Raw genomic sequence first — 12,216 nt, forward strand, 5'->3', positions numbered from 1 at the left:
GTCCAGTGCCAAGAGACGAGCTCAGCCTGCAGAACCAGAGCCTAAATCACCCCACGTGCCGCAAGGACAGTTCGTAAAGGGGCCCGAGCGCGTCTGACGAAGGGGGTGATACTGCTGGAGAAACACTGCCGTGAGCAGCCCGGTCTGCGCACCGGGAAGGGTGCCTGGGTCCCGATCTGTCCTGCGCTTTCCTGGGGAGCAAGGCGCTCCTCAAGCACAGCCCAAGTTGCAGAACAGAGGAGCAGACAGCTCTGGGTTAGTCCAGGAAGGAACAAGCAGATGCGAACGCAGGCTACCACCACTGCAGCGCTGGGGCCGACAAAGCGCGTGTTAACTCATGCAAACAGTAACTCATGCATGGACTACACTGCAACAGAAATACCCGCAGACCGGGGTATTTCACCCTGCCTGCAGCAGGGAATGAAGCCTGACGTGGCCGGTCATATCGACCCTCCTCCTCCAGGCTGGATCCCGGATTTACTGCCTGCAGCATTAAGTTTATCGATGCATTTATATTAGCAAGTCCGTTCATGCGGCACAGCAGCGAAATGCAGATGCCATTGCCAAGGAGCGAGTGCTATCGGCAAGTCAAATATCAGAGCTTGGGAAAATAAAGGCAGGAGTTAAGAGCCATCTTTTTCCTACAGTCTTCTAGGTTCATTATCCAATTACTATACCGCTTGTAAAAGCAATTTTGCCTTCCAGCCTCAAATCCAGTGGATTCATACAAACTTGCTCTAAAGCCTGAACAAATCTCAGGTTCCTAAGCACAGCCCAAGGTCTCCTCTGCAAAAATACAGCATCTCAGAGGATGCATTTATCAGGCAGCCATCCACCTACCGAGGGTTAGATTTGTCGTCATGAGCATGTTCTAAAAGTAGGCTAAAGCCACGGCTGGGGCACCGTCGGCATTGCAAGGGTGCTCACGGCGCACAGGGGACAATCTGGCCGTGCTTGTAGAGGCAAGGGAGGGGACCCTGATGCTGCGGTTTAAAGAGAAGGTGACTCACCACTGGAATATGGAGCTTGCTTAGAGGCTTGCCATCCAACAGGTAGGAGCCTGTATAGGTGACATATTCAGCGTAGCACTGTGGAGCTTGGGGAGTAATGTAGCAGAGGATTTTCCGCTTCTCTTCAATCTTTTTCCTGATCTGGAGGTACTCAAAGTAGGGGTTGGACCTGTCACTGTGATAAGGTTCGATGTCATCCAGTTTTATAGCGTCTACGATAGCTGCCAGTGTTTGCTGTATCATCTCCCTCGTCTGCTGGGTGGACGTGTTGATCTGCTGCTGCAGCTGCTGGTTGGAGCGCTGGAACCGGCGCTTGCGCGGGTGCTGAGCCTGGGAATCGTCCTCCTCTGTAATGCGGCCTTTGGCACGTGTGGCGGGCGCAGAAACAGGAGGAAATTCCTTCTCAGAAGAGGCGGCGTTCTGCTTGTTTTGGTTGGCGAGCATCTGAGCCCGGTTCCTGGTAATCCGCTGAGGAATCTCTTCTATTTTGGGCGGTTTGGGAGCTTCTGCTACTGGTTTTTGTACTGGTTCAACGACTTCTGCTTGAGCGTTGCCCGGAGGTGCATCTGCCTGGGAGGAAGGGACTTGGCTCCCACCGCGTGCCGCAGCACCCTCCTGTGAAATGCTGCCCTCGGCGGTGGCCACGGGTGGGGGACAGGTCTGGGAGCTGCTCTCTGCCACCCCACCAGAAGATGACAGGTCTTCATGCACGGCCTCCACCTCTTTGCTCTCTGCTTGAGTAGACTCGGACGGGGTCTGCTGGAAAATCTGTGCTTCCGAGTCCTCCGCTCCTTTTTCCTCAGCCACGTTCAGCGCTTCTGAGGTGGCTTCTTGTGCAGCCACTTCTGGTTTCTGCTCCTCTGCTTGCGGCTCTGTCTCCACGGGCAGGACAGCAGTTGCCTGGCTGGCTGGCGGCTCCTCCGGCTCACCGGACGCTATTACGGACGCGCTGGCCTTCATGATCCCAGCGCTTGTCTCTGAAGCTGCTGCTGGGCTTTCTTCTACCGCTTCTGCCTCCGTCATCTCTGTCTCTGCAACGTCCTTAGGTTGGAGCGGCAGCTCTGGTAGTGAGAAGGGGCCAAGGTCCAAGTCATCTTCTGTATTGGTGAAGGGATCAGGCCACGTTACCGCCTCCTCTGTATTTGCAGGTGCAGCGTTATTGTTTTCCAAATAGTTGTTTTCTGGCGCGCTAACAACTTCTGCCTGAGGTTCTGCTGGCATACAAGGGGGCTCTGGAGGTATCTCAGGTGCTTCTTCTGGAAGAGGCTTGCAGTTATTGAAGAACGTGTCTAATCTAGTAGGGGACATGTACGGAGCTTGCTCTTCGGCATTCGCTATTTCTGCTGGAACTGCTTCCTCAGCATCCTCCTTGACTTCATCGAGCCCCGGTTCAGACACTGACAGAGGGTAAGATATGGGAGAAACGGGGTAGGAAGTATCTGTGGGAATGAAGGGTACCGGTGTAGGATGAATCGGCTCTAGGGAACAGAGCGGAGGTTTTGGGGACTCGGAAAACCTCTGGGGAGATTTCATCAGAAGCTCTGAGCCCATGGACCAGCTGACAGAGTGCTCTGCCGGGTTACCCATCAGGCTGGGAGGAATGGCGGTGTCAGGGTTTCTGGAAGGAGGGTTATCCCAGTCTATATTGTTTTGTTCTGGCATACCCGAACTAAAATGGTTTTCTTCAATTGGTGGTAAGTAGGTAGGTTCTGGTGGCATAATGGAGGCAGTAGCTTGCTGCTCTTCCGTGGTATCCAAGGGCATGCCAAGGTCGGGGGGAAGAGCACTTTCTACCGAAGGAGCCAGCAATTCATCTCTGTGGGAAGGGGAGGATTTTGCTTGTAAACCAGAAAAGACACTTTCAGGCGACTGGGCGACTCCGCTGACAGCTCCTGGCGCACAGTGCAAAGCTTCCACTTTTGGTGATGAAACCCCATAATCTGGTGAGTAATACCCAGGAGATAAACACTGGAACTTCTCAGCAGGAACAGAAGGAAGGGGAACTTTCTCCTCCATTAAATGCTGCACTGGAGAGTCATAATTTGATGTCGCCGGGACGCTTTGCTGTCTGAAAAATTTATCTCCGACACTGAATTCTTCTTCAGGTGCCCTTCTGATATCCACGGAGATGGAACGATAAAGGTTCGTGGAGGGAATGGTACGAGTCGGGGTCTGACTCGGGTTCTCGGGGAGCCCACTGGAAACATTCGCGTATCTGTCGAAGAAGGATGGAGAACAGGCGTTCATGGACATCGTGGATATGGGCAGCGAGTGCTGCGAGTCCGCGCATTCAAACATCAGGTCCGTGTAGTCTTCGTTGCTGCACGAAGGAGTCCTGGGCGTCTGCATCACCTCCTCGTAGCTCGGACAAGAGACGACGGATGCCGGGGTCGGGACTCCCGTGGGCCGGTTCTGATCCGGCCTGGGAGATGCCGGGAGGATCTCCTTCAGCTGAGGACCTGTTATCCAGTCCTTAGAGTCTGTCCCAACAGCAGGCTGTGCCTTGTTTTCCGGTGACAGTATAGGAGTCAGTGGACCCAATTCTTTAAGTTTCTTGTCCTTGAGCTGAGTATCCAGCGTTAACGGCTTCTTTGTTGCCAGATCCAAACTCCTCTTGCGCACATCTTCCGAGCTTTTAAGTTTGTCCTTTAATTTGGGGTCTCCGGACCTGTGCCTCATTTTCTCCATTTGCTTCATTCTCTCTTTGTGCCTTTTGTGGCGCTCCTCGATTTCCAGGTCTTTTTGGCTCAGCATCCTCTCAAAGCTGGTCATCATCAAATCACCGTCTCCCAGAAGCTTCTCCCTTGGCCTGGTATCCTTCTTGCTGCTGTCTTTGGAAAGGGTTATTTTTTCATTCCCATTGCTTATTTTTATTGACTCTGATTTGTCTTTCTCTTGGTTCTCCTTGAGCTTCTCCTTCAGTTTGGTTTCGCCGAATTTGAGGTTGTCCTCCTTTGACTTATCTTTAAAGGTGGTAACTTGAGGACTGTCCTTGTCTTTAAGCGTTGACTTTGGCTCGTCTTTGTGATGTTTGAAGAAACCATCTGCATGTTTGTCTCTATGCTTTTCCTTTTCCTCCTTCCATTTTTCCTTGTGTTTATCTCGCTTCTTTTTCTCTTTAACTGTGCTGATGGCGCTGGAACTGTAAGTCTTTTCTTTTTCCGCCTTCTTTGACAGCTCTCTTTCAGAATCATTTTTATCTTTCTTTTCAGAAAATAAGTAATCAATGCCTTTCTCTGGTTCCTCATCAGGCTCTGCCTTCATGTTGTAGGAAGTGCTAAAAGCCTCCCCATCCACAGAGAAATCTTTTTCATAATGAGCGGAATCCTTTCTGCTGCTGGAGTCTTTGAATTCTTCTGTTTTTTCCTTTTTCTCTGTCTTCTCCTTCTTTGCTTTTTCTTTCTCGTGACTTTTCTTTGACGAGGATGAGGAATGCCTGTGTCTCTCCTTCTCCTTGAGTTTGTCCTGCAAGCAGGGTAAAGGGAGAGAGTCCTTAAACTTTTCTTCAGCGGCATCAGTAAGAGAGAGGTTAGAAGACTCGAAGAGGCTGGTCAGTCCTGGATCTTGTCCTCTATCTGTGAAGCTGTCAGAAGAGATCTCGCTGATTTTGTCATTGGAGTCATCTCTGTAGTCATTCAGAGCCTCCTCCTCCAGTTTCTCCAGCAGGCTCTTCTCCGACTCCCCTCCTTTCGAAGACTTTTTCTCTTTGGAATGCTCTTTATCTGGCTTCTCCTTATGCTTGCTTTTCACCTTGTCGTCATTGGCATGTTTCTTTTCAACCTTTTCTGGGAGCTTTTGCTTGTTTTTCTTCTCTTGAGTGGAATCTATGGACGTTCTGTCTTTCCTGTCCTTGTACTTCTCGGTAGAGTCTTTCTCTTTCTTCTCTTTGTGTTTTTCAAAGGAACTCTTCTCCTTCTTCTCTTTTCCCCCTTCCGATGTTCCTTTGTCCTTCTTCTTCTCCTTGGAGTCCTTATCTTTCTGCTTCTCTCCTGAATGTTGCCGGTCGGAGGAGTACTTGCGGTGCTTGTCGGGGTACAGCTCCTTCTCAGCAGCCGCGCCGTCGTCCTTCTCCTGCAGACTGTCCAGCCGATGCATTTCGCTCCCAGCGGAGTCGCTGACTTTGAACCCAGTCAAGCTGTAGTCATCCCTCTCGTCTTCGCTTTCATCTGTGAAGATGTCCGCAATGCTGTACCAGCTTTTCTCCTTGCCTTTCTTCTCATCCTTTTTCTCGGAGAAGTCCTCTCGATCCGCGGAGAAGTTTTTCTCTTTCTTCTCTTTAACCTGGTCGAAAGAACTCTTCCTCTCTTTGTCTTTGCTGTGCAGGTCTTTGTATTTCTCTTTAGATTCTTTCTTCTCTTTGAAACTCTTGTCTAGTTCTTTGTCTTTCAGGATTTTCTCAGGAGCAGCTTTTTCATTTTTCTCCTTGTCGCCTTCTTTGGATTTTTCCTTGTATTTTTCTGGCTTCACCTTTTCTTTTTTTTCTTTATCAGGAGCATCCTTCTTCTCCTTTTCCTTCCCAGAATGGTGCCTCTCCCAGCTCTCCAGAGTTTTACCACTGAATTCGGGGTCAGACTTATCCTTGAAGAACGTTTCGCAGCCGTATTCTTTAAAGTCATCTCTATAGGGCTCCTCCTGCTTCGTTTTGGTATCTTTTCGATCTTTAGAGCCATCAGAGGAATCTTTTCTGTCTTTGTTGGTTTCACCTGTATCTTTTTCTTTCCTCTCCTTGACGCTCTCTGCAGAATCCTTCCTCTTCTTATCCTTTTCAGGCAAATAACTGGGAGTAACTTTGTGTCTGTCCGTTTGGTCCTTTTTCTTCTCGGAGCTTTTGTCCACATAGTCCCTTTCTTTCTTCTTTAAGAAAGTGTCCTTTTCATTACGTTTCTCGTTGTATTCCTTCTTCTCTTTCGTTTTATTTTCCTTTTTCTTGTCTTTAATTTCCTCTTTCACAGGTTCTATGATTAGTTTTGCCACGGTGTCATTTTTAATCTCCCTGAAATCTGTTACTGGAGAATCCCAGCTATCTTCACCTTTGAAATCGAAGGATGAATCAGACGACAAGTCTGAAAACCACCTCTCTTGCTGATCATCCGAAAGGCTGAACTTCGTGTCCTCGCTTTCGGGAAATTGGTTTTTGTTATTAAACTCATCAAACCCAGACTCATCCCTGTAAAGTTTTTCTTTTTTGCATTTTTCTTTCTCTTCCTTGAAGGATTTTTCTTTCTCTAGTTTAGAAACCTTCTCCTCCTTCAGCTCATTCTTCTTTTCAGATTTTGACTGCTTGTCCTTTGACTTCTTTTTTCTCTCCTCCTTGTGTATTCTCGGCTTCTCCTCTTTGGGAGACTTCTCCTTTACAGGTTTCTCTTTTTCTGATTTACTTAATCCTTCTCTGAAGGATTTGCTCATGTCTTTACTACCATCTTTGACTTTTCTTAATGATTTCTCCTCTTTCGAGGATTTTCCAGTCTCATCTTTAAACAACCATTCCTTCTCCTCCGCTTTACCTTTGGGGAGCTTTTCCTCCTTCTTACCGTGTTCTCGCTCATGCTTTAACACTTTCAATTTGTTTTCGACTGGATTTTCTGTCTCTACTATCAAGCCTTTCTCAGGCTTTTGTTTAGAGTCCTCAAACTCAAAAGAAAATGTTTTGATTATTTTAATGTCTTGGCTGATGGGACACTGCCCCTTCTCCTTGTTTTTATGTTTGTGTTTTGTTTTATGCTTTTTAACAACCTTCCCCTCCTTGTCCAGCTTTGGAATTGCTCCATCCACATTGCTATGGAATGAATTCTTTTTCTCAGAAACAGTGTTGTGTGGGGTGTTTTTCTTTTTGTGCTCTGGTTTCTTCCTGACTGGCTTTAGTGACTCTAAGCTCGAGTCCTCGGACGAGTAGTCTGACTCGCTTGTCAGTCTCGTCCTGGTGGAGTCCGATAAGGAACTGACATCTGACCAAGCTGGAGAAGATATGGTTTTCCAATTGTCCGTCCTCCAGTGCTTGGAGTGCTGTTCTGTAAGATTAGGATTATGTTTCTGGGATGCTAAACTCCCATGAGAAGAGGTCGATGAGGCAGACAGAGAGTTAAACAAGGAGGATTCCTTTAGCACTAGCCTGGAGTCCTTTACACAGCTAGAGCTCTGAAGAGAGTCTCTATCATCCTCCTCACTCTCCACGTTTTCACTCTCTGATTCAGAGGAACAAAATTTGTCATTTTTTTTGCCAAACCGAACCTCTTTGCTTTTCGTCTCCTTCTTCCGCTTCTTTTTTACTTTGCTTTTCTCCTTCTGTGGCTTTGTGCTGGCGGGCTCCCGAATCTTGCTGCTGGGCAATATCGAGTGGGTCGAAAGTCGCAGCTTCTCCCCCGTCCCCACAGCAACGCTGGTCTCCTCCTCGTCCGAGCTGTCCGACAGAATGCGGTGGACAGCTTTCTTTGGTGTAATTGTGTTATTTTTAGTATAAGTTTTCACTTCCATTTTGGGTATGGAAATGAAACTGTTTGCTTTAGTCTCTTTTCTGTAATCCTTTTTCAGCAAATGTTTGTCATCGACTGGCGGGACCCGGTCCTGCTCATCGTCCTCATCAAATTCATACTCATCCTTCACTGGGGTGATGGTTTTGGGGGGCTCCTGGGCCTTGGGCTTGTGCTTCAAACCCTTCTCAAACTCTGAGTCTGTGTTATTGCCATCAACAGAGCTGGAGGGAGCGAAGGAAGGGGCATCCTCCTCTTCTGAGGTCTCTGCAGAGAGAGAACAACAACGCATTAAGGGCTGCGAGGGGCTTCGGGGAGGGAACATCATCAGTCTGCTGAAGACACGAACCCCTGCAAACAGCCCTGTTGCCCCTTTGCCTCACCCAGCCTTCGCTAAGCCTGCAGCTGTAAGCTCGAACCGCCAGGTTGGGAGATCTTTTAGAACGGGATAGCTATCCAGTCTCAAACCCGCACGGGGTGTTCCTCAAAACAACACCCCGGGTCTATCAAGAGAAGAACTTTTTAACAGGGTCACGACTGCGAACAGCACAGGCCAAGACTCCCCATAAGCTTGGAACTCCAATTAGCACTGATTAAAACCTGCAGCGTGTCCCACCCGGCACAGCCACGACGGTGGCACTCGCGGGACAGGCTCTAGCAGGGCACTCCGCTGAGGGACAGCCCGGGAGCACAACCTGAAACGTCAGCGCTGGTACAGCTGAGCGCCGTGCTCCCTGACCGGGGAGGGATGGGGATACACGACGTGCACGCAAACCTCCTCCTCTCTACGCACAAGCTGGAATATTGCCCACATTTTTTAAAGGTAAGACATCCATTTACCTGCAATTGGCTTCCAATCCTACATCTCGATTGCACCAGGCAAGTGATCTCAACGTAGGCTTCCAGGGCAAACAGCTAGAGCTCCCGGAGCTAAAGGCTGGTAGTTATGTTGTCTGAATTTGGGTTACAGCTACAGATGGACTCCTGACCGTGGCAGCAGCGTGCAGATATTCTGACAAGAGTCTAACTTCACTGTCCTCTTAACGTCTCTGTATTAACAGACAGCTGCAGGCCACAAACATCACTCCCATGTTCACAGAAAGGTCAATCTCACCTGTTGAGCTCTCTTCGCTAGAGGGGTACGTGGTCTTTCCCAGGAGCAGATTCACCATGGTGGGAGAATTAGCTACTTTTAAAGGTGTCTCGCCCTTCCTGTTGCTTTGATGAGGATTCCCTCCATAATGTAACAACAATTTCACCACCTGAAAACAGAAATTGAGAATTGAAGGTGCTCATGATGTGTTGAGTCCAGGCTTTTTGTACAACTTTCATATATAACTAAAAGGGGGAAGTCCTCAAGCAGTCTGTCCTCGGGACACGCCTTATGGTACTAACAGTCATCAATAAGGAAGGAGATAAAAACCAGCAACACGAACCAACTTGGGCAGGAAAGAAGGGAGAGGAATGAGACACAAAGCCACGTTCCCTCCCCTAGTCCAGAAGAAGAAGAATGAACTATCCCTCTGCACAGGGGAACACCAATTAAAACACTCAGCACTGGGGCAGGGAAATTCTTGCCCACTACACGGCTATCAGCAGCAAATGATAATAAAATAACCAGAATCTCTGTATTTGCACAGTTGGCTACTTGAAGCACATGGAAAAAAAAAAAAAAGTCATTAAAAACACAGCTATGAAATCCAGCAAAAACCTACCTTGAAGTGCCCGTTATTCGCTGCATCGTGCAGCGGGGTGTCGTCATCCAACCCCTTTGTGTTGACTTCGGCGCCCGCGGCGAGCAACTGCTTTGCAACATCGTAGTAACCCCGGTTGCATGCCTCGTGCAATGCCGTCCAGCCTGCAAGCAAAGGGACACTCAGAACACGGCCATCACCTTCATGGAGAGAGTCAGAGACAGTGAAAAGTAACCTCCATCCACAGAGGCTGCAGGTGCCTGTGTGTCAAGGGGTCTGCGGCTCTGATGGCCAAGAAGATGGTCTCATTTGCCCAGCTCCCCATGGCACAGGAGGAAGAAACCCGCAGCTCTGCCTTCAACCAGGCGGTAGTTGAATGAAACTCTCTTTTCCCTCTGGTCTTGCAATGTGTTGCAGACAGATCATCTGCTAGAATGGACACAGCCCCGGGAAATGGAAAGGCAAAGTTTTGTGTAGGAAATTAAGAGAATTGCTGATGCCACGTGGAAGGCAGGTCTCAAATCCTTTCCCCCTTCCAACTCCTCTGTAAGGGAAACACCGCCGCCGAGATCCAGACTGAGCTCTGAACTGCAGACATCGCTCTGAAACATCCCCCACACAGACCTCACAAATATTTTCTGTGTGCTCTCCAAAGCAAGCAGCCATGCCGCCGCAAAACAGGCCCCCGGCTCGGGGAGAAACCAAACAGCAGGTCTCCACAGTAACAGTGGCTCTAGTTCTCAAACAAACCTCCAAAGAACACAGAATGAAATATTTTATCATGTTCAAACAGACTATTTTTAAGCAGCAACTGTTTTGAAGTTTCCCAGCAAATGTGCATGGCTCCTTCGGTGTTTTGCTGATAGCGTCGTGGGAGCTCATTCTGTTACCTTCACTTGGAGCATTAAAAAGGGGCACCTGTGACCAGAATTAATCACAACTGATACTTCAGTCTAGCACTGATATTAATCATACAGGCGGAGGAACATGCATATCTATTTATAGCCCCAAAGTCGTGCGAAGAGAATGGCAAAGAGCAAAGTCAAGCTCTCGGACGTGCTGGAAGAAAGGCTGCCTCATGTAATTTAGCCCCACTCTTGGTACGGGTGTGCGTGAACGGCACCGTTCATCATCTCACCGCCGCCGCACTCGGGGCCGTTCCCATCCCAGGCTCGGCTGCAGCCGCAGCCCCACAACCCGGCTCCTTTCCCCATTCCCACCGCCAGAAGCAGGAGCTTCACAGCACTGCTGAGGAGGAGGATGAGGAGGAGGAGGAGGAATTACACCCAGGCAACGGGCTGAGGCTCAGGATGGTCACCGTCTCCTCTAATTCGGATGCCTGGCTGGCGCAGCTGGGAGCCTGACCTTGCCCTTCACATCCGCGCTGCTCCCAGTCAGCGGCACCCCCACATTTGGTACTTAAAAACAAACCCCGGAACGCCGTAGGCATCAGCCATTCAGCTCTGGAGCGATGACTTTACAAACCCACTCTTTTCAGTATTTCTGTGCATATAATTTCTTGTATTGTAAGTTAAAAAAGAGCTAGAACAGCCCACCTCCCTTCGCAAATCCCCCTCCGGACTTCCAAGACGGCACCCATGTGGGAGGGCACAAGAAAACGGACCAGAGGGTCCCGGTCACAGTTTTAGAGCGTGGAGTCACGGCAGCCCCAGGGATCGCTACGGATCAAGCCCAGCCCAGCATCCCCTCCCCGAGCGGCAGCACGTTCAGAGCAGACAGGACAGCCTGAGAATGGAGCTGCCAAACTCCAACAAGGGAACTGATGTTTTTCAGGGATTTATTATTTTGACAAATCTGTAGCAGGTTTGTTTTTTTTTAAAAAAAAAAAGGGACGGCAAGACTTTTTCCTCCCCAAAGGGCAAAATCATCATTTTTGGTTAATCCCCCCTTTACAAGTAGCAAACCCATGTTATAAAGAAACTACTTTCTCTGGTGGGAGCCACTCGCGGAGGTGGGAAAAGGTACGGATGGTGGGCTGCCCCGCCAGTACTGCCAGCGGGCTGGTTACCTGCAAAGTCTTTCACATTGACATCTGCACCCTCGATAATGAGCTCCTTGATGCGCCGGGCATCTCCTCGGATGGCAGCTCGATGCAGCCGAGTCTCTCCTCGCTCGTTTCTCTTATTTACTTTATCTTTGGTTTTGGAGGCAGAGTTAGGAGTTCCCTTCTGACAAACTGTAGACTGAGAGGGATGCTTTGGTGTTGTGTCAACTGCATGGAGGAGAGAAACAGTCAAGAACCGCGATTCAAAGGAAGCCCTAAACCCTTAGAGGGAGCTCTTGCAACACGTTTCACCTCGCCTCTCCCCAAAACGCTCTCCACAAGGCACCGAGAGGCAACTGAACCTCTGAAGTCGATGTGAAGACAAGAGGAAAGCCTGGGTGTGTATAATGCAGATATTAATTGCAGGCTGCCAAAGCCCACTGGAGAGAACTGCAGTCCTTGCAAAGACTGTAGGCAACCCCATGATTTAGGAGCAGACAATGCAGCTCCTTACCCTAAAACCTCATTTCCTAAGGGAAGTGGCCTTTCACCAAGTGCATGTGAGGTCTGACAGCCCTGGGAGGAGACTGCACATTTCCTGGGAGAACGCCTGAATGCTCTGAAGACTACGCAGCTTTTTGTCCTTTTTTTTTTCCCCCAAGTAACAGCAACATAAGCAGCTAGATCGGTGTTAAGAACAACAAAATACGTGGCTAAAAGCTGCAACGTTTGTGCGTAGGATGCAGATGTGCACGTCCAGATAGCACGGTGCCTCTAAAAACCCTGGGGGGTCATGTATGCAACAGATAAAAATTACTAAAATACAAAATCCGTGGAAAACGCATTCCAGCTGCTCCGCATCTCAAGTTACAGTTGCAGTGGTTACATGTCTTATCCCTCTCCATAAGAAGAAACATTAAAAAACCCACAGCGGATGATATTTTAACTTTATTCACAACGCTCCTTTACTGAGTTAGCCTGAGATGCCAGTGGAAAACGTGAAGCTCTGACGTGGAGGAGGCTCCCGTGGAACCGAAGCT

General features: G+C 49.1%; 1 protein-coding gene across 5 annotated transcripts in view; it reads right to left on the reverse strand.

Moving 5' to 3' along the window:
• The window catches only part of ANKRD11 (ankyrin repeat domain containing 11), a 160,311-nt gene that overhangs the window by 3,732 nt on the left and 144,363 nt on the right, over positions 1–12,216 (reverse strand). For all 5 annotated transcript variants that reach the window (XM_072872559.1, XM_072872560.1, XM_072872561.1 and 2 more), the window contains 4 exons: positions 11,201–11,404; positions 9,193–9,335; positions 8,592–8,739; positions 1,011–7,744 (listed from right to left, as the gene is read on the reverse strand). In XM_072872559.1, coding sequence (XP_072728660.1) covers positions 1,011–7,744; positions 8,592–8,739; positions 9,193–9,335; positions 11,201–11,404 — 7,229 coding nt within the window. The remainder of the gene's footprint in view (positions 1–1,010; positions 7,745–8,591; positions 8,740–9,192; positions 9,336–11,200; positions 11,405–12,216) is intronic.

This window comes from Ciconia boyciana, chromosome 9, assembly GCF_034638445.1.
Source record: "Ciconia boyciana chromosome 9, ASM3463844v1, whole genome shotgun sequence".
NCBI lineage: Eukaryota > Metazoa > Chordata > Aves > Ciconiiformes > Ciconiidae > Ciconia > Ciconia boyciana.